The sequence below is a fragment of the Canis lupus genome, chromosome 26, assembly GCF_048164855.1.
Source record: "Canis lupus baileyi chromosome 26, mCanLup2.hap1, whole genome shotgun sequence".
NCBI lineage: Eukaryota > Metazoa > Chordata > Mammalia > Carnivora > Canidae > Canis > Canis lupus.
The window spans coordinates 5,733,867-5,755,393 of NC_132863.1; the positions used below are offsets into that span (position 1 = coordinate 5,733,867).

At 44.6% G+C, this 21,527-nt stretch overlaps 1 protein-coding gene and 1 long non-coding RNA gene across 4 annotated transcripts in view; one reads left to right on the forward strand and one right to left on the reverse strand.

Moving 5' to 3' along the window:
* The first annotated feature begins 1,077 nt into the window (after positions 1-1,077).
* On the forward strand, positions 1,078-5,017 carry LOC140618000 (uncharacterized). The gene is made up of 2 exons (XR_012018163.1): positions 1,078-1,402; positions 4,388-5,017. It is a non-coding gene; the product is annotated as an uncharacterized lncRNA (long non-coding RNA).
* A 4,708-nt stretch (positions 5,018-9,725) lies between these two features.
* Positions 9,726-21,527, reverse strand: part of SLC24A3 (solute carrier family 24 member 3) — a 481,958-nt gene continuing 470,156 nt past the window's right edge. For all 3 annotated transcript variants that reach the window (XM_072799866.1, XM_072799867.1, XM_072799868.1), the window contains 2 exons: positions 14,980-15,045; positions 9,726-11,639 (listed from right to left, as the gene is read on the reverse strand). In XM_072799866.1, coding sequence (XP_072655967.1) covers positions 11,490-11,639; positions 14,980-15,045 — 216 coding nt within the window. In that variant the 3' untranslated portion in view covers positions 9,726-11,489. The remainder of the gene's footprint in view (positions 11,640-14,979; positions 15,046-21,527) is intronic.

The window sequence follows — 21,527 nt, forward strand, 5'->3', positions numbered from 1 at the left end:
GGCTGGCTAAGGCATAGCTCCTAGTTTAGGACAGCAGGCTTCTTGACTGAGGGGGAAGCAGAAGGGGTACTTTTCTATACTATGGAAGAAACTGTAATCTTTGTCAGGCCCAGTGGGCCCCTTAATAATTCCTGACTTGCTCTGCCCTATACTGCAACCACTAATTATATAGGGCCCTTTAAATGTAGATTTAAATTAATTTTAAAAGATTAAACATTTTATTCCTAGTTGCATGAGCCACCTCTTAAATGCTCAACAGTTACCTGTGCCTAACAGCTACCCTACTGGACAGCAAAGATGTTGGACATTTCTATCACTGCAGAACATGCTACCTGACCATGCTGTTCTCTAAGAATTCCAAAAATCTCTTTCTAGTCCAGGCTGCTAGTTTAAGGCCCACCCACACTTTGAGTAGCAAAAACCAATGAATCTGCATTTCTTTTTAGATCTGTACAATATCACAAATAGTCTGATTATACTTTCCGTGGGCTCTGGTTGTGAACCATGGACACATGTAGAAACACCTGGCAGCCGGAAACAGGTAACCAGTAACTCGAATCAGAAGTGTGGAAGGGGTGGTGGTGGGAGTGGGGTGGGCATTGGTAGTCTTAGATGCACCCAGGAGATTCTAACGTGGGGACAGGGTGAGGAGTCACTGCTTCAGGCCGGAATTCGATACCGTGATCTGCGGCGACGCGCAGAGTGAGGAGGGTTAGGACATGTTCCTGGGCTTGTCAAAAGCAGGACTCTCCGCGGCAGGAGGGGTGGGGTGCAGGGGCTGCCTCTGGGCAGCCCGCAGATCCCTTGGTTTCGTCTACACACAGATTTTTTCAGTGCCTCCATTTTCAGATGATGTCTCTGAGAAACAAGACTGAGGCTTTAAAAATTATTACTAGTTGAGAATTCTAATAGAGACTAAGAACCTGGGGCCTCTGCCCAGTGGAGCGGAGAGTCAGTGAACACCACTACGCACCTGGGTGGCTTTCTGTTTGCTCTTACTGTTCAACTGCTTCTCTTGAAAAGCTCCGAAAAGCACCAACCGGCGGGCTGCCCGGAGAGGTACCTGCCAACTTCGACCAATCAAGACGAGGCTCTTCCAATCAATCAGAACGTTATGGCCCGCCTCTCCTTCCCTCATTAGCCTATTGTACGGGGGGTGGGAACCTGAGTGAGCATTTTCTCTGCATAAACACGGCCTCCACTTCGGAGAGGCCACACTAACTGCCCTCTGCTGGCGCCGCCTGTCTCCTTTCAGCTCCAGATGAGCCATAGCCCCAGTAAAGCCTTGCCTGTGCCTTAGACATTTGGGCCAGGTCTCATTTCTGCATCATCAGGCCCAGGAACCTGCTGACTCTGGTAACGCAGTTCTCAGGCAAGAAGAGATGTTTTGCGACCACCGAAGGTAACTTGGGCATCCTTTTGACATTTCTTTGTTTCAAGGTCCCTAAATCGAAACCTGCCTCATTCACAGAAGTCAAGTGGGGGAAATATAGCATGTTGATGTTAACACATTTCTTACACCCATCAGTATTCCTCTAAAGATACTGTATCTGCTGCCCCCTTAACACCCCCTCTCACTGGGACATAGATGGTGCTGGGCCTGGAAGGCCCATGAAAATGGTGAAAACAGTCATTGTTAACCAATTTCATCTTTAGTTGGATTTTTCTCTCCACCTGGTGTCTTCCTGGGTGTTAGGAATAACTTGAGGTTGCTTGTGAGATTTTAGATGCTCTAAGCTAAATGCATCAATTAAGAAAATCCACGTTAGAAAGGTTTGAAAGCAAAGTGTCCTGATTTCTGTGTTATACTCATGTACTGACATTCAGATAACTGGAATGGGAGTGTGGAAAAAACTGTATAGAAACAGCACCAATTAGGACAGAGAGAGTTAGGCCTTTCGCCTGAACAGGCATTTGTCCTACAGTAACGACATGACCCAAATGACAACATAAATGTGAGTATCTGAGCAGAGTCACATGTCCACACACCCCAACACATCTCTGCGGCGTCCTCACCTTTTACATGTTGTTTGAACCACTTATGTCCTTTCCTTGGGCAGTTGGCCATCTGCTACCACAAGGATGATCTTTTATCAGGTTGAAAATACCTTGGGGACTAGACATGTTTGATATTATACCTGTGTAATCCATACTTATCAATTTAAAAATAAGATCTAAGACATGTCAAGGGCCCCTAAGACATGTCATGGAGAGCACATGTGACCTCAGCAGAATCTATGTAGCTATGCCTTCTGGATTGTAAATCTCCCTCGGCTGTTTATCCCTCATTATGCTGGACCATCACAAACATGTTTGATGGTCCTTGTCCAAAAACTGCCCAGAGATCTCCTTAACAATCTGCCAAGTTAATATTTATTAATATATTGTACAGATTTTATCATTTATGACCATGATTTTTCTCTGGGACAAAACTGCCAAAATTTAGTAAGCATTGAACTAAGCATTCTCATTTTTTCTCCAAGGAAAGAATGTGATGGGTGCAGAGACTGGCAGCTGCTCCCTCAACCCTTCCAAGCCCTAATACACATTTGTGACATGAAGCACTTTTGCCTCATGATACTGATTTCGTCATTGTGCTGCATCAAATCATGAATTTTAAGTGTGAGCAAAGATAAATACTAGCTCTGACCTTCTGATGGTCATAAGACCTACAAGAATGAATAACCTATCATTGCAATGATTGCACTGTTTTCTCTATTCTACATATTGTAACTTTGATTTTATTTTATTTTTTTATAATAAATTTATTTTTTATTGTTCAATTTACCAACATACAGAATAACACCCAGTGCTCATCCCATCAAGTGCCCCCCTCAGTGCCCGTCACCCACTCCCCCCCACTCCCCGCCTTCCTCCCCTTCCACCACCCCTAGTTCATTTCCCAGAGTTAGGAGTCTTTATGTTCTGTCTCCCTTTCTGATATTTCTCACACATTTCTTCTCCCTTCCCTTATATTCCCTTTCACTATTATTTATATTCCAAATGAATGAGAACATACACTGTTTGTCCTTCTCCGATTGACTCACTTCATTCAGCATAATACCCTCCAGTTCCATCCACGTTGAAGCAAATGGTGGGTATTTGTCGTTTCTAATGGCTGAGGAATATTCCATTGTATACCTAAACCACATCTTCTTTATCCATTCATCTTTCGATGGACACCGAGGATCCTTCCACAGTTTGGCTATTGTGGACATTGCTGCTAGAAACATCGGGGTGCAGGTGTCCCTGCATTTCATTGCATCTGTATTTAAAATAGTCTTTGTCCCAAGATTGACTTACACGTACAAGGGAAGTCAACTACATGAAGAGTTTTCCAACTTTGATATATGTTAAAAAGGCCTCATCAAAGGTGCCTGGCCTCTTTTCCAGGCCAGCAGATTAAGGCTGAGCACATTCCACCAGCCCTACTGGAAAGTTCTGACACATGGCATCTGTTCAGAGCCACTCAACACGGCTTGGCTGCTCTGGCTTCCGAAAGCCCAGCAGTCTATGCATCCTGTGGAACTCCTTGTTCCCGCAGACGGTAAATTCTTTGGACTTTTTTGGAGGTCCAGAACTCATGCTACATTTGATGCTTTGAAAGGATAAATGTATTTCCACCCATTGCCAGCAAAAAGCAGATATGCCACTTTTTCTTTAAAATGAATGTGTTTTTAGTCTCTGAAACCCTAAAAATGATTTCTGAGCATAAAAAGGGATAAGACTTTGTCAAAGAGTTTTGATTCTTCTAACAGATGCTATCCAAATTATATACATTAAAAAAAATCCCAGCAACAGTAAAGATGGAATTCCAATTACAGGGGAACTGTAGCATCCAGCATAACTTGCAAACTCTTTTATCTCAAAACTCATACCCAGCTTGCTGTCTTTATGTAACATATATATTAATTTCAAGAGGGAAATCATATTTTCTCTGGTCCAAATTAATGCAATGTCTGCACTGGCAGGGACCTCAGTGAGCATGCAATTCTACACAGTCATGTGGGAGAAATTCAGATGCCCATGTGACAGGCCAGGCCAGGACTTCTGCCCTTGGGTCCAGACCTTGCTGGTTCCTCTGAATTATGGCTTTTACAGGAAGAAAGTTACTATTATAGCCACCATGTCATTATCTAGAGTTCGAAGGTTGTACGGTTGAATGTTCCCTGTTTTTAGACATTAGGACACAGTGTACAGCATAGGGAATATAGTTAATTATAGGTAACAACTTTTTATGGTGACAAGATGGTAGCTCAATTTATTATGGTGATCACTTTGTAATGTATATATAATGCATATATATAAATGTTGAATCGCTATGCTGTACAACCAAAACTAATATAATTTGTATGCCAACTATAATTCAATTTAAAAAATGTTCCAGTTTTTATTTCAGGTATCACAGGACCTATGATTATGCAGGTAAACATAACCTATAGTTATCCCATGACCTCTCCTTGCTGTTCTGATGTCTTCGGATGGTGTACATCACATCACTGCTCAGTTGGAAATGAGAAGCTCTGAGAAACCCACCTCTGGCCACCTTCGAGCCAGAAGAAGGGAGAAGTTGGGCCAGAGTGACAATGACATATGAAAAAATGCCAAGTGGGAACAGTCAGGACCGTGGACAGTTGTGAAGCTCAGGAGGAGAGAGAGGGATTAGGTGATATTTGAGATGGTCCTCATTGTTTTCCAGACCACCGAGTCACAGCTGGTGACTCTCAGGAGTAACAGTGATACATGACATCAACTTCCATGATGAGGTTCAGGGGAAAGCTTACCGCTTGCACCAAAAGGCTCTCTTGTTCCAGAATTCATACGTATAAAAAGAGTGTGAACCTTTCCGTGTAGCCAGCCAACCCATGTTAAAATACTAAAGGGACATAATATCTTTCTGAAACAAACACTAAAATGTAGTTTAAAATTTGGAAATCTATTAGGTTCCTTTTGAGAATAATGTTAGCAATTCTGTTACCACGTTCATCCAAGGCACATTAAAACCTAGTGCTACCAATGGATTGATTTACTTCATTTACAACAGATTTGCTTCATTTCTAACAGATGAATGAGTTTCTTGGCATGAATCTCTTTTATATATTCAAACATCTTGTTTTCCTCCTAAGACGTGTTGTTAGTTAATATTTAGGTGGTGGATTAAATTCTGCCTCAAATTTAAAGAGCTGCCTTCAGGACTGAGGGGTGTTAGCATTCAGGAAACAGGAAACTTTGCATTGTAACGTGACACGAGTGGGTCTCACATTAACGCTGCTACCCTGGGAGCATGTTTCATGATTGTGATGCTCCCTCTAGGAAGAGAGGTTTACAGTGCGCAGAGATTTAGGGAATTAGAACATCTCCTTGCTTTTGGGCAGAATGCCTCTATGCTGGCATAGGCTAAGTAAGCATAAAATGTTTTATGGAAAGGAAGACTTTTGGCAGCCCCTGTGGCTTAGCGGTTTAGTGCCGCCGTCAGCCCGGGGGGTGATCCTGGAGACCGGGATCGAGTCCCACATTGGGCTCCCTGCATGGAGCCTGCTTCTCCCTCTGCCTGTGTCTCTGCATTTTTAGATTAGAAAGTTAGCTGTACATGGTTATAATGTGTGAATGAGAGTTCATGTGTAGGGCAGAGGGAGAGGGAGAAGCAGACTCCCCACTAAGCAAGGAGCATCATATGGAGCTTGATCTCAGGACTCCTGGATCCTGACCTGAGCCAAAGGCAGACGCTCAACCAACTGAGCCACCCAGGGGCTCCTCTCTTGTAGAGTTTATAAGTAACCTCTTTTCACCTTGAATGAATTGGTGGTTGCCTGTGTCCATCTTTACTCACCTAGTAACTCCACCTAGAATCTTGGATTTCCCTCATCTCATCTTAAATCATTGACTTTGATCTGGTTTGGTTTTAATGTAAAGGTTGTTTTTGGCAGGGAGCAAACCATGCTGCAGAATGATAAAGAATGTAGATTATGAAGTTGCTCAAATTTCTTTTCCTGCTTTCAGCCATGAGTAGATCTCAGTGGAAGTAGAAAGAAAAAAGTTTTTTTTTTTTTTTTTTTTAGAAAAAAAGAATTTTGAAAAAATGAAAGAAATGGTATATGTCTGCGCCTGTGTTTTGCATAAGCTGCATACCAATAATATAGGTAGAGGCTGGTATTGTTTTTCTGGACAAAGGATACTATTTATACCAGTGGTTCTCAGAATGGTACCCAGACCCAGCAGTGGTAGCATCTGGGAGCTGGTGAAAAATGCAAATTCTTTGACCTACCGAGCTGGAAATCTATATTTGACTAAGTCTCCAGGTAATTCTGATGTGTGCTTAAATTTGGAAAACTTGGATTTTAGACCACCAGCAAATCAGGTATATGGATTTTCTCATACATGAAGTTGAATAGAGTATTTGACTTTCAAGCAACTGGAAGGAATATACAACCTGGTATGACAATAGATTTTTAAATATTCTGGAACTGGTTGTTTGGACCAGTAAAAGTTGACAAAATAAATTCTCCTAAAACTATAGCAGTGGGCATTTTGGTTCAAACCCATTGCTGATAGAGAATTGAGAATTAACAGGGCATCTGAATGTATCACCCTGCATCAAGCATGGGAGAGAGATGATATATATGATTTATGTATCAAAAAGAAAATACAAAAGTGAAGAGAGTACATCTTTTCTTCTGCAGGAATTTAAAAGTATTAGCTTTCTGCTGAAAGCACCCTTGTGCATGGATTCATCTTTTTTTTTTAGCAGTGACCTGTGAGCATGGCTCAGAACTCCTCAAAACTGCCAGGATTCTGAAATTCCTTACCACACGTCATTCCAACTTTTATATGCAGTTTTCTGCAATCAGTTACTAGATCAATTGTCTCAACCAACCAGAATACGTGATATCACCAAATACAGTTTTTGACAAACAGGGTAAGTTTGAAGTTCTATAAAGAAGAAATGTAATGTGCATGTATATGCATATATTTATGTAAATTAATTTTAGCAGGAAAAGCCTTAAGTGGCATATACACACCAACATTGTCTTAAGTCTTCCCTTCCCTCCCACCTGTTGCAAAGACAAAGACAAAAACGAAAATGAGTAGTAACAACTATTCATGTTTAAAGTCTCCACAACTTGGTAAGAGTGTCCTGCCAAATTAAAGCTCAGTAAAAAATTAATGGGACTACTGGCCACAATTTATTAAGGAAATAAATGTATTGAGTGCAACAGGAAGCCATCTGAGGGATTTTGGTGGAGTCTTACTGCTCTGCACTGGGTTTCGAAACTACGCATAGGCTCAATTGAAATCAATTCTGGGGTATCACATCATTTATCTTATGCATGTTGTTAATCCTCTGCTTGTCAGTGGCTTCTCTAAGTGCCCCACGTCTCCAGAGGATGACGCAATGGGCACACACCTTTATAATTATCAGAGAAACATTGGTTGAACCCACCCCACTCCTCCTGAAGTTGTACCGTAACAGACAGCTGGATATTTGGAAAGTTCTCAAAGATCTCTTGGATTATTTTCATAGAGAGTTTTGGTGTCAGATAGATGTGTGTGTGTGTATGTGTGTGTGTATGCTGAGCAGCCACTACAGAAAATATAAAAATAAATGAGACTCAGTAATTAGTATGAGCCTACACAAAATTCAGCATGGAAATGTCCTATCAACTTCAAAATGTCCCATCTGATCAAAATTATTCTGGGTCAGAATAATCGGATAATTAGCTTGTTAATGGGACAATTATTCTATTTTGAAAAGGTGAACATAAAGAAATTTAGAAGGAGCATCACCAACACTATTTTCCCACTTCTGATCTTTCCCAATATTTTCGTGATCACTTAGGTCAAGCTCTATGGCTATTTATCACACTTATTGCAAATTGAATGTTATTCCTATTTTACATACCACAATTCAAAACTGTCTGGATCTTAGAATATTATAACCTCTCTCTCCCATTTTTAAACATTTAGGCTTTTCTTTGAAGCCTGTGTGCTTAAAGTGAGTTCAGGTTTGCTGTTTGAGATGTACAGAATCTCAAATCTCTAGCACTCGAATTTATGGCTGTACACTCTAAGCATCTGCAGCAACAGACTTAGGAAAACAGAATGGGCAGCATTCACCCACCTATCCTCCATCCAGGTCTTTTTGGAGGTAGATAAGAAACATGTGCCTCTGAAAGTGTACTACTCCTAAAGAGGTAGGGCCAGAGGTTTCCTTGAGAAGGGGGCAGGAGCCATCTGGAAACTTCTTGTCATGGCTTCTCAGTGTCCACCTAACAGGTGTGTGTGCTGGCAGTGCCCCCAGCAGGACAGCGCGTGGTCGGGAATACACTTTCCATAACAAGAGGTCTTTCTGGCAGTTCTTCCTTGTGGGATCTTCCCTTTGTCCCCTTGTGCACAAGACCAGAACCTGGGGAGTCAACAAACCAGCACTCTAGAAAGCTGCTGGGGGGTTTTCTGGTTTTACTGTTGGGTACAGCATATTAAGTCAAAGTTCTACCCTCAGATCCATCCTTCCCAAATAAATCCTAGGACAGGGGGAGCAGTAAAAAGAGCAACACTGGCAATTTTGCATTACTGAAGAGTCAGCTCACTTAGAACCACATTCTCAGTCCACAATTCAAGACACAATCATGCATGGCACGGATCTGAGCAGAAATAAGCTAAATGCTCATTCCATATAGGAAACCTTCCCAGTTCCTAGTTAGCAATCGTTATGCATGGGAACTTTACCTTATCCCAGGATTTTCTCTTGGAGAAATTTAGCATAGCGCTACGATTTCTAAAGATTTCATAAAAAGCAGGCTTGAAAAAAAATTAAGTTTCAGATCAAATGTTTTGCCTAAGACTAAAGCTAATTAAGACCAGTATAAAAAGCACCAACAAGAATAATGAAAATACCCTGTCTGTGTCCAGTGTCTATTTATAAAATGCACAAATATAGTTGTAAAGCATTTTTAGATGTCAACACTCAAAACAAAGCTAAGTATCTTTTCCCTCCAACCTAGGGGAAAATATTTTTAAGTAGGCTCCATGCCCAGCATGTGGGGTTTGAACTCATGACCCTCAAATCAAGACCTGAGCTGAGGTCAAGAGTTGGGCACTTAACCAACTAAACTACCCAGATGCCCCAAGGGGAATATGTTTTTTTTTTACACAGTTAATAAAAGTTGGTGCTGTGACTTACTGGTAATTTTCTTCTGATTCCTATACATGACTTCTGTGGCTTCTGGTGGAAACCTGGCTTGTTCACTAAGCTTGGTCTACTTTTAGATCTGGGTAATTATTTCTTGGGAGTCATGCTTATTACAAATGGCTTATTGTAACCATATGTCACTCTCTCTTGAGGAGTTAGCTTTAGGGAAGTCTGAATTTTCATAACTGAAACATAGATCAGACAGGATAAAGAACTTGAATGCTGCTGAGCATTATCAGCAGTGCTGGAATCCCTTCCTCCCACGTCAGCTGAAAGAATTCCTAATACAGAGCAGAGCGTTGCATGGATTCTACAGGATGACAGATCCAAAGTCTCTGCCAGATTTAGAGAAGACCCACGATTGGCGACTTCATGCTTGCAGTCCACCAGACAACTGCCAGCTTTCCAGGTGAGTCCACCCAGGAAGTGTAGAAGCAGGAATACTTGGCCACCTCCTTCCACACACACTGGTCGGTGTAGTTTAAAACAGGCAACACTCTAGGAGAGGAAGTAAAGCGCGCTGCTCAAGGAAGGATACGGAACAGAGAAGTTTATTTTACACTATCCGTCCAAGAAAACAATCTCCATAAACCAGTGCAAAATGTGCAACAGAATCAATACGTGTGTCTTAGCTCTGAGAGCCCAAATTGGTGATTTCCTTTCCCGTTCCTCCTTCAGGCAGGTGCCCCATTGGCTTACGCTGGCCTCCGTTTGCACCATTGACAGAAACATTCAACCAATTTGTAGCAGGTTAATTTTACATTTCATACCAGAATGTGTACAAGGGACTGGGGGAAACCATACTGAATGAATGATAAGTGATCAGTGCTTAAAGTAAATACAAGGGCAGCAGGGGCAAGAATCCACAGTTTCAATAAATACAAGTGTAACAAGCATGGGTGGGTCTTAACTCGGTGGAATTAGTGGCATAATAATTCAGCATCATACAAAATCTAGCAGGGCTGTTGAGCGGTGATTGGCAACAATGTTCACAATAACTTATGCCCTTGAGCGAGTCTGCATTGAACACATTCTGCGGTTCCAAAGGTGTCAGTTCTTGCCCTCCCTCCAGGATGGGAGGGCCGGAGCCGGGGCAGCTTGGTGGAGGCGTCCTGTGAGGAAGGACGCTGGCCCAGGAGCCAGCTGTCAGGGTCCAGTGTACTCAATACCGAGTGGCAAATTGGGACTTTATTGACGACGTCTGTGCAAAGTGTGCTTCTCTCCATTTTCCAAGAAACCAGTGTCTGTAACTCCTGCACGAAAGCAGTGGTGGCCTCTGGCTCACTCCTTGTCACCCCAAATACCAAGTGATGAGCGCGCATCTCAGGGACTCACGGGCTGGGAAGCTTCTGGCGCTGACTGCCTGGCACCTCACGGATGGGGAGTGTAACCAGGGCCCCTCATCGGAGGCCTGGGGCAGGCTAGAACTATTGCTTGAGAGACTAGAAGGAACCTAGTGAGAAAAAGATGATCCTAATGGATATGTGGGAAGCTGTCTTCTTCCTCGAAAGCTCATGCCCCCTAGGTAACGCCTATAGGACTTCAGGGAGGCATCCTTGGGTATGAAACGTTATGCATCTGTTCCTGGTGGCCTTGCCTACATGTTCCTCTACTAAGCACTAAATCCATGCATCTTCCACTGTGCCTGGGATTTGATCCCAGAAGACATGGCGGGGACAATCTGTGGATCGTCTGCTAATCCAGAGCCCAGGGAAAGAAGATGCAAGAGAAGCTCTCCATCTCTGGAAGAAAAGGAAGAAAAGGGGGAAGCCCACCCCCAAAGTGAAACAACCTTCCCAAATCCAGTAACCTAGGCATCACCTCAAAACATAACGAAATCCCGAACACTCCCTACCATCAGCATATACCCTCTCCTCTCTATTCCTTTGACAGTCTCGCGTCATAAATTAGGTGTGTCTTCCATCCAATAACTTAAAAACGGAGGAGGGATTGTAAGAAGTGTTGCCTGGCTTGGGCCAGTTAGCAGCCAGTTTTTGTGTTTTTTTGTTTTTTTTCTAGAATCTCAGTCACTGTTCAAAAATGGAGCCTGTAAATTTACGCGGATGTCAGAGTCTTCACACGGAGGAGACAGGGAGGGCGGCGGGCGGAGGCCACGGAGGAGGGGGAGCAGGGGGGCGGGGGCAGCCTGGGCCACTGAGGCAGGAGCGGAGGCCCGGGACCCGCGCGGGACAACCGGAGACCCCGGCGCCGGGGTGGGGGGCCCGCGGGACTCGGGGTGCGGCTGGATTTCGTATTGCACAGAAAAGGAGGACCGCAGCTCGGCGGGCCTCCGGGCGGATCAGTGGTCCCCGCACATGGGCAAGTTCACAAAGGTGAACACGTTGAACTCCGTCATGATGGAGAAGCACAGGAACACGCCGTACAGGAAAAGGCACCCGCACCCGAGCTTCTTGTCCAGCTGCCACTTGTTCAGGTGAACGCCAAACACCTGCAACACACACAGCCGGGGTCAGAGGGCACGGGAAGAGGCGGCACCGGGAGCGGGGCTTTGGGGTGGCCGGGCCAGGGGTCGCCAATGGCAGACCCTGCGGGGCACTGATGGTCTCTGAGCCCCCCAAGCTCCTCGCTCACATTTTGGAAGATCAGGACACCAAAAATCAAGAAGGGAAGCCAGACTTTGATTTTATTTATTTATTTTTTTAAAGATTTTATTTATTTGACAGGGTGAGAGAGAGTGAGCAAGAGCACAAGCAGGGGGAGAGGCCGAAGCAGACTCCCCACGGGGCAGGGAGCACAACACAGGACTCGTTTCCAGGCCCTCGGGATCATGAACCGAGCTGAAGGCCAATGCTTAACCGACTGAGCCACCCACGTGCCCTGGGAAGTCAGAACTTTAAAAAAACTTAAAAATCATAATGATGGAACCAATCGACATAGGCATGGTGAACGGCCACCACTCCTCACCCCCGACGGCAGCCCAGCACTGCTCTATGTCGCATCGCTGGCTCTGACTCCTCACCTTCTTGCCCCAAGTAGTCCCTGGCTCTTCCTGAGGACACATCTCCTGGCAGGCAGTGGTCGCATCTCTTCCATTCCCATGCCTGGGGGCAAGGAAGCTGTGCCCCTTGCTCCTTACTGCTGCTTCCCCAAAAGCACCAAGCGTAGAATCTAAAGCCTTCCAAAGCCATCCCGTCTGGCTACAGTCAACGCTGCAAACCCAGTCTCTTCCCCCTCCTCCTCCAGATCCCCGAATCCCATTCACTGTCACTCCTATCTATGGCACCCCTATGGTTAGCAAGAACAGAGACAACTTCATCCTCTCCACGTCAAACATCCCGCTCTCTGACTGCCACCTCCTCTTTCCTGCTTGGTCCATCTTCTACCCTTCCTCCTGCAACTCCACAGACCTGCAGGACCCAGAATTCATGGCTACCACTACCATTTCACTGCACGTCACCCCCTGTACCCACCTCCATCCCACCTTACCCTGCGGGAATTCCACCAGCAATCACTAGAACCACCCTGGACATCCATCGCCATTCACTGGCCTCTCTCTAGTGCTCTTGTCCTCCTGTGGTAAAGTCACAGCCTTCGGTTCCAGCTTAGTTTCCAGCTACACCACATTTCTTCCATGGTGCTGACCCAGCCTGGAGGAAACTGCCTGGCCATACCTGCCGAAGGGTCTCACTTTAAATTCAAACCTACAAACCTCGAAGGGGGCCATTTATGGCAATCATCCCACATTTCCCTAAGTGCATAGTCTCTCCCTTTCTTGGATGACAGTTTCCAGCCTCTCCTCTCTTCTCAGACCCCTTTACCCCCTTCTTAACCTTCACCCTTAGCACTTGACCGTGTTCCTGTCCCTAGAGCTCCACCACCAGATTCACTTGCTCGCCTTTTCTCCTGGTAGTGAGGACCTGCAGCCCACAGCCCTGCCCACGGCTCACACCTCCACACGTGTACACAATCCTGCCTCCCCCAACACTCTAGAACTTGGCCCCAGCAGCTGCCCCCTTCCATCTCCATCTGATCCCCATTCCACCCCTGGATTGCTCCAACTGGGATACAAGAATGCTGCTAGTTATCTCATTTGAAAAAACAACTACATTTTTTTCTGGATTCCCACTTCTTTCTTTACAGTAAGATGACTTGAAAGAGTTGTAAATACTGCTGTGTCCAATTTCTGTCCTTCCATTCTCTGTTAGCTTGTTCTACCCAATCTTCTGCCTCATTGTCCCACCAACTACCCTCTTCAGGAGCACCCACAACTTTGTATTTCTAACCCGAATGGCCAAAGCTCAGGACTCACTCCTGTGACAAGAGCCAATCACTCCCTTCACCCTGAAACATCTTCTCCACTTGGCTTCCAGATGCCATACTCTGCTGGTTTTCCTTCTGTCTCTCTGACTGCTCATTCTGTTTCATTTGGCATTTTATTATCATCACCCTGACATTCCCTAACATCATCTTGACCAGAGGGCACCAAGACTCGGATGTTGGGCTCTTCTCTTGTCTGTCTTTGCTCATCACCTGAGGCTTTAAATACCATCCACATTCTGGGGTCTCCAGCTTGGATGTGTCCCCTGAACTCACACTCATCTTTCCAATGGCTTTCTCGACCTCTTCCCTTATGTGTCAAACAGGCATTGCAAGCTCAAGATGTTTGACGTTGGTCTTTCCCCACTCCCAACAAACCTACTTCTCTTCCACTATCCAGTAACCCCATTTCAACATCCCAGGTGGTAGCTAGCCCCACCTGCTACAGGTTGCACAGATGAAGCTGTAAGTATGCGCTCTGATGTCAGATGGCTTGCCCCTTCATTCATTCGGTGACAATTTCTCTAAAGGCCTCAGATGTTCACCTGTATAATGGGGCTGATGTAGTGGCTACCTGAGGGGTGTGTGGCGAGCTCCAAATGGGAAAGTGTATGCAGAGCATTGAGCACTATGTGTGGCTATGACAGGTATCATAACCCTAAGTCACACAAGACCCATAGAATCTCCTAAGCTACAGAAAAAAAGAATTGCACAGATTCCCACCTTTGGGTAAGGCAGTGTAGCTTTAGTAAATCCTTGACATTTGACTCACAGCCTGATCCTGTCAATGACCTCTAGTTTCCTGCCTGCCCTTCTGAATTCCTATTCTCTAGCACATGCCAGTGTAATTCAATGACTGTTTCCTTGAAAATTTCAGGAAAAGGCACATTGCATCTCAATGTTTTCTAATGTGATAATTCAATCACATTCTTGTATATTAACAGATACTTTATGTGGACCAGTCCATGTGTTGTTGTGAATCTATTCCTACCCCAACATGTCAGTTGAGTTGGAATGCCAGATTATACAAAGAGATACAATGGCCAAGATAGTGGAGTGGCATAAAAGTACACTGTCAATAAAATAATGTATTTTTAGTCTCTGAGTATTGGTTGAACCCATGGATTTATGGAGATGCTTATTAACCTGGAAAAGATAATTAATTGGAATCTACCCTTCTCTTTACTAATCCTGCAGAAAAAGTGGGATCTCCCTTTTGCTTTTGATAAAATGGCTTGTGCTTGACATGAGGCCGGGCCACACTTCTTAGAGGAGGGCTGGCTCCTTTCATAAAGCGGAAAGGCTTTCTAGTGAGTTGCTAGGATCCACTTCTAAAAGAAATAGCCATGAAGGAGATGGGACATCTGGAGGCTGATTATCCCCATCCACCCGGAGGCCAAGCCCATGTAGTGTCCAAACAAACTGTAGCCAAAGAACCCAAGGGTGGGATCGGGGGGTGGAGAGGGTGATGGAACACAGGAACTGGAGAGGGGAAGGAGCTCTAGCCCTACCGTGACAAAGACGGAGGCCAGGAGTAAGCCCACGGAGTAGATCAGTCCTCTGCTGTTCAGCCGAATCTGTAAGAAAAGATGCACAGTTAGGCTTCCAAAAAGCACTTGTTCAGTGCAGCGGCTCAAGCCAACTCTGAGTAGTGGTCAGGTCAAATCTCTCCTTTAGGATGGCAAACAAAAGGCAGCTTTGGCAGGAGTGCTTTGCCACTGGCAGCAGGGATGTGCACTTTCCTAGGACAGTCAGGGGGCTCACTTGTGTCATTCACTCCCAACCCAACCCCATCTTTCCCTCCAGAGGCAGTGCTTCCTGGGCTGCCCCATGGCCACTTGAATTCTCTGTTGTGTGTGGCCTGATTCTCATTTGCCCACAACACTTCCCTGTGGACCTGATCTCCAGGGAGTGTGCACATTCTTGACATACAACTTTTAGGGTAAATCTCATGACATGAGTGATGGGAGCCATACTTTGAAAAATATTACTAAACTTTTTATCTCTTTTGCATTCAGTTGTCTGTGAACTCCACCCAAATTTGATGGGAAGAGGTGGATGAGTCTTGCTATTGTGAGCAAGCAAAGAAGAGGAAAGAGTTAACATCCCATTCCTGATATTCAGAAGAGGATTTTGTTGTGTTTGTCTTTCAGAGTGGGGTTAGCTGCCAAACATTGAGGAGAAAGAGAGAAACAATTTTTGGAATTCTTATAAAATAGCACTGTCAAGTAGAACTTTCTGCCGTGATAAAAACGTCCTGTAACTGTGTTGTCCCATATGGCTGCCATTAGTCACTTGTGGCTCATACACCAGATAAAATTTTAATCTTACCTTCAGTTAATTCAGATTTATATTTAAAGAGCCATATGTGATTACTGGCTGCAGTATTGGGCAGGGCAGGTAGGGAATATTGAGAGGCCAACCAGGCCAAAAAAGATTATATAGCGCTTCTTCCATAGTGTAGGGAAGATGTTCCTTCTGCCTTGACCTAGGTCAAAGTCATGAGGTCAGCTACCCCGAGATAGGAGGTATGCCTTAGAGCAGCCATGCTCAAAGCATCCTCCCTGAACCAGCATCACCTGGGTACTTAAATGCAGGATCTCAGCATCCTCTCCAGACTTCCTGAATGAGAAACTTTGGGGATGGGTGCGTCCATGTGTTTTAATAAACCCCTAGGTGATTCTGATGCGTGAGAAAGTTTAAGAACCACTGACTTTGAGTAAGTACTGAGGCTAAATCTATTTCTGATCTCTACAGATTTGGGGGCTCAGACTTTGATATTCATTTTCACCAGTTCTCTTGGAAAGTCTTATCTGCATTGAGGTTTGGAAATGAGGCCATAGAGCCCCCACCAATGTGCACTGTCCAGCTGGGAGTCAAAGGCTCGCCTGTGTCCACAGGAAGGAAAAGCAAGGCAGGTTGATCATTTCATTAGAGAACTGAGTGGTGATTATGAGTGGAAGTGGTCTGGGGCCATTCTGACATGGTTCAGGGCACCCCTTGCCACCCTTTTACCAGTTCACCCCTAGGGTGTAGGAATGGCACATGTGGGTATCTCTGTAGGTGGGTGTGTTCGGTTTACCTTTTGGTGACAGAAAACTCCATGCCCTTAACAGTCAAAACTTTTGTGTGGGGACCCAGGAGCGTAACACATCTCCTTATGCAATGTCTGTCATAGAGGGAATTCACTGGACCCTCTTCCGCTCTGCCAGCACAATCCATGTGAGCCAACCATCTGTTGAACTCCAGGGAAAGTATTCCCAGCCATTGAATGCCTTCTTAAGAGCAAATGACTCAGTCATATCTCTGTGATGTTGAAGAAATGGGTTGACTTGGTTAAATCAGTGTAAAAAAAAATGAGGGATTTAGACCCATTCTTGTTCAGCTGGTAGCTTATCTTCCTGCAGACTTTCCATCTGGCTATAGGTAGATTTTCTCCTTCCATCAGCAGGATAGGTATAAAGAGGCCAGTATCCAGGAGTATATCACAAATGCCTTCTACTGAAAAAGTATTCTGTCCATACTGAACCTACAATAATCCTACATGTACCCTGACCAGAGAGTTGAAGGGCAGAAGCAGGGCTTCCAGAGTGAGATGGCAGCCGCTGTGCAGAGTGAGGAAGAGTCCGCTGAGGCTCTCCTCTTTTTTTTTTTTTAATTTATTTTTTATTGGTGTTCAATTTACTAACATACAGAATAACCCCCAGTGCCCGTCACCCATTCACTCCCACCCCCCGCCCTTCTCCCCTTCCACCACCCCTAGTTCGTTTCCCAGAGTTAGCAGTCTTTACGTTCTGTCTCCCTTTCTGATATTTCCCACAGATTTCTTCTCCCTTCCCTTATATTCCCTTTCACTATTATTTATATTCCCCAAATGAATGAGAACATATAATGTTTGTCCTTCACCAACTGACTTACTTCACTCAGCGAGGCTCTCCTCTTCATACAGTCCTTGGGCTCACCCTGAAACTGTGAACACACACTCAGATACCCTTTTGAGCTCTTAACTATCAACATTGCATGGATTCTTCTAAGCATGTGGTCAATGCAATCCTAGCCCCACTCACCCTTTGAGCTCCAGGGTTGAATCCTTGTCAGCAATATGAATTGCGTAAAGTGATTTCCTGCCCTTAGGAAACCAAAGAGCTAGTGAGAGCCAAGCTCCAAGCTGGAAAATTCTCTTTGGCTAAGCCTTCTGTCTTTTCAAAATGAATCATATTCAACTAGAGCTTTGGAGCTTTACTCTTCCTCCATTGACATAAAATGTCGAAGAGTGGTGCTTCTCAAATTCTAAATCTGGCTCCAAAGGCTAAAGACAACTGACGTGGTGGGGTTTATGAGTATTTTTCACATTTTCACCTTTTCCTCTACAATCTTCCTTTGGTAATGGATTGCACCCAGGGGTAATTTTTGTTTTTTCATTCATTACAGACCTGGGGTCTCAGAATTTAGATGTATTCCTTGCTATCTGAACCCCCACCTGCATACGGACATGGCAATCAGGAATGGTTCCTTCAGATGCCCCTGGGTCTAACTAGAACATCTCCCAATCACTGGAGACTACGGTTGGTTTGGAGCAAGAGTTGGCCAACTATGGGCCAAGGGCCAAATCTGGCCCATTGCCTGATTTTGTGGATGAAATTTTTTGGAGCTTAGCTCGTGCATTTGCATATTGTATACTTCTGCCTTCATGTAGCAGTAGCAGAGTCAAGAAGTTTGATAGAAACCATGTGGCCCACAAAACTTGTATTTCCCCTCTGGCCCTTTCCAAAAAGTTTGCTGATCCCTGCTTTAGAGCATGGGCTTCAGACCCAGTTCACCGAACCCGTTCTGAATCCCTGCTCAGCCACTCACTTGCTTTACAATCATGGAAAAGGGACTTAACTTCCCCAAGCCTCAGTTTTCTGAGAAGTAAAAGGGGATAATACAATTTCTACCTCATGAGGTGGTTGTGAGGATTAACTGAATTAATCCATGTTAAAAAGCTTGAACAGAATCGAAGAAGGACAAATATTATACGGTCTCATTCATTTGGGGAATATAAATAATAGTGAAAGGGAATAAAGGGGAAAGGAGGAAAAATAAGTGGGAAATATCAGAAAGGGAGACAGAACATGAAAGACTCCTAACTCTGGGAAACGAACTAGGGGTGGTGGAAGGGGAGGAAGGTGGGGGGGTGGGGGTGACTGGGTGGCGGGCACTGAGGTGGGCACTTGACAGGATGAGCACTGGGTGTTATTCTGTATGTTGGCAAATTGAACACCAGTAAAAAATAAATTTATTATTAAAAAAATAAAGCAACTTGCAAAAAAAAAAAAAGCTTGAACAGGACCCGGCGTACCAGCGTACAGTGAGTTCTCAATGTGTCTGGGCCATTATTCTCCACTCACTCATGAGCCATCTAATCCCTTCTCTGCTACCCCTGGCTGCTTCTTTTATAAACTCACCACCCAGCAGTCCCCTGATCAAAGTGTCGGTAGATAACAATCACCACAAGGGTGGGGACCATGTCAGATTTTATGCTCTGCCTGGCACAGGGCTGAGCACAGACCACATGCTTCAGTGCATAACCATTGAACAGACGATGAATCCATTTCAGTGCAGAAGTCAAATGGAGCAGAGTGGACTTGTCAGAGAGAGGCTGGGAGCAGGGAGACCCTGGCTGCCACTTTCCAGATGGTGTTCCAGAGGCGATACAATCCTGTCCAATATTCCCTGTCCCTTTTCTTCACTTTATTTTTCTGTGAATGTGTATAGATTTTTTTCTTAACATTTTATCATGAAAGTTTTCAAGCATTCAGAAAAATGGAAAGAATTATACCCGTTTATTGTACCATTTTACCAAAGGGCTGGATTTAGTTCACAGGTCTTTTGTTTCTAGATGCAATTTCTGTGTGGTGACATCCACAAATCATAATTACAGTGTTCAATGTGTTTTGAGAAACATATATACCTGTGTAACTCAAACTGTAGCCGTGATATAGAGCACTTCCATCCTCCCCAGAAAGTTCTGTTATCTCCTCATCAGTCTCACCAGCATTAATCACTGCTTCTAAGGTTAGCTCAGCCAAGAAAATTCATATAAATGGAGCCCTATAATATGCATTCTTTTATACCAGTATTCTCTTTTACTCAGCATAATTTTTAAAGATTTCTTCATTTCCTTTGTGTTTTTCATTGTACCAATAGCTCATTTCCTTTTGTAACAGCATAAACATATCACCATTTGTCTAATTATTCTACTGTGTATGGACATCTGGGTTGCTTCCAGTTTGGGGCCATTAACATGCATTGATTTTATAATTCACAAACACAATGAAAAGAGACCTACAGTGGCCCCTCTCACTCAGAGGAGAAGCAGGAATGAAGATAAGGAAGATAGCCAGGGGGTCTGCTGGGGCCTCAAACAGTCTTTCACACCCCAGCATCTCCTCTCTGTAGCTGAGCACTTGGGAGCCTCTCCAAACAGGAGAGATTCACCTTCCCCACCTTAACATACCACTGTCTCCCTTTTGGAATCTCAGTTTGGTCAGATGGGGTGCGTACCTCCTTTCTGCCCCACCTCTATTCTGCTCATCCCTCCCTAAGTCCTTTTGTCTCTTCCAAGTTCACTGAGCCCTCGCTGGCCCTATCCCCACTTCTGATGCAGATCGTGTGCTGACCTTGCCTGGGTAGTCTTCTTAGCTCCCAGCTAGTCCCACTGTTCTGACAGCAGATGCCCAGGTCTTCAGGTTTTCCTCCTTCCACACAGTACCTAGCTTCCCACTAGTCTACATACACTGTGTGCTTAAATAAGCTGAGCACATGTGTATGCTTGTGCATGGATGTATGTGCGTATGTGTACACACACGTGGGTGCATGTGCATGTTGGAGGCAGTGAGGCTGGGTGGCAAGGGACAAGAGTGCAGAGCTGGATGAGGAGACAGATGTGTGTGTGTGGGGGCTTTAAGCTTATATTTAAATTTTTTTTAAAGAGTTTATTTATTCACACAGAGAGAGTGTGAGCATGCACCAGCAGGGGGAACGGCAGAGGGAGAGGGAGAAGCAGGCTCCCTGCTGAATAGAAAGCCAGATTCAGGGCTCAATCCCAGGACCCTGAAATCATAACCTGAGTGGAGGGCAGATACTTAACCAACTGAGCCACCTGGGCACCCTAAGCTGATCTTTTTAGGGAACAGAGTGAGGGGGCACCGAAATTGTTTGTTTGTTTGTTTGTTTGTTTTTTTGGTAAAAAAATTTGAGGCATAATCTCCATATAGTAAAGGTCAAATCCCTACTATTGGCTAAGTTTTGATCAATGCCAATGCATGTTCCCACGTAACCCACATCTCAACAAGATATAAAACAGTTCCATCCCTTGTCTGAGGAAAGCATCCTCATCCTACGGACCGACGGGAAAGCAGCTTCTGCAGCCCAGCCGTCCGTGCTGCAGACCGTCTGCCCCTACTGCCTACGTCCTCCAGTCCTTCCTGTTTCTCCTGCCTAAAGGACATCTGGACACTTTGAATTTTTCCATAAAACTGATCATTAAATCTTTAGAACTGTTAGGAACCAAGGACCTCCCTTCAGTAGACTTTTCCCTGATTCCAACTACCTTAAGTTTGCTCAGATTTGTGGGTGGCTTCATCCCCTCGACTAAACATTTAGTCCTTTGTTAGGTTGACATCACAGAAGCACTGAAATCAACAGTCCAATAAAATACGAACTAGCCATGAAAAAAAAAAATAAAACAGTTCTATCACCCCAATAAGTTTCCCCGAGGGCAGCAAATTTAACTCAACCCCCTCAAAAACTAGTTTCTTGGGGCATGTTAAGCCAGACAATAGCACAGACTGTTCTCATTTCTGGGCCACCTTTGCAAAAGGCATGGGAGCCCTCGCTGTGCATAGTGTTGATCTAAACAATGGTTTCCCTGCTTCCTGAGTCACTGAGGCAGGGTCCATTAAGTGTAAATGCAGAAAATCTTCATGGCAATGCCCACCAGAGAGCATGCAAGGCCCAACTGCCCTGACATTTAATACTGTTTTTATTTCTTGCCTTCAAAATATGTGAATTCATT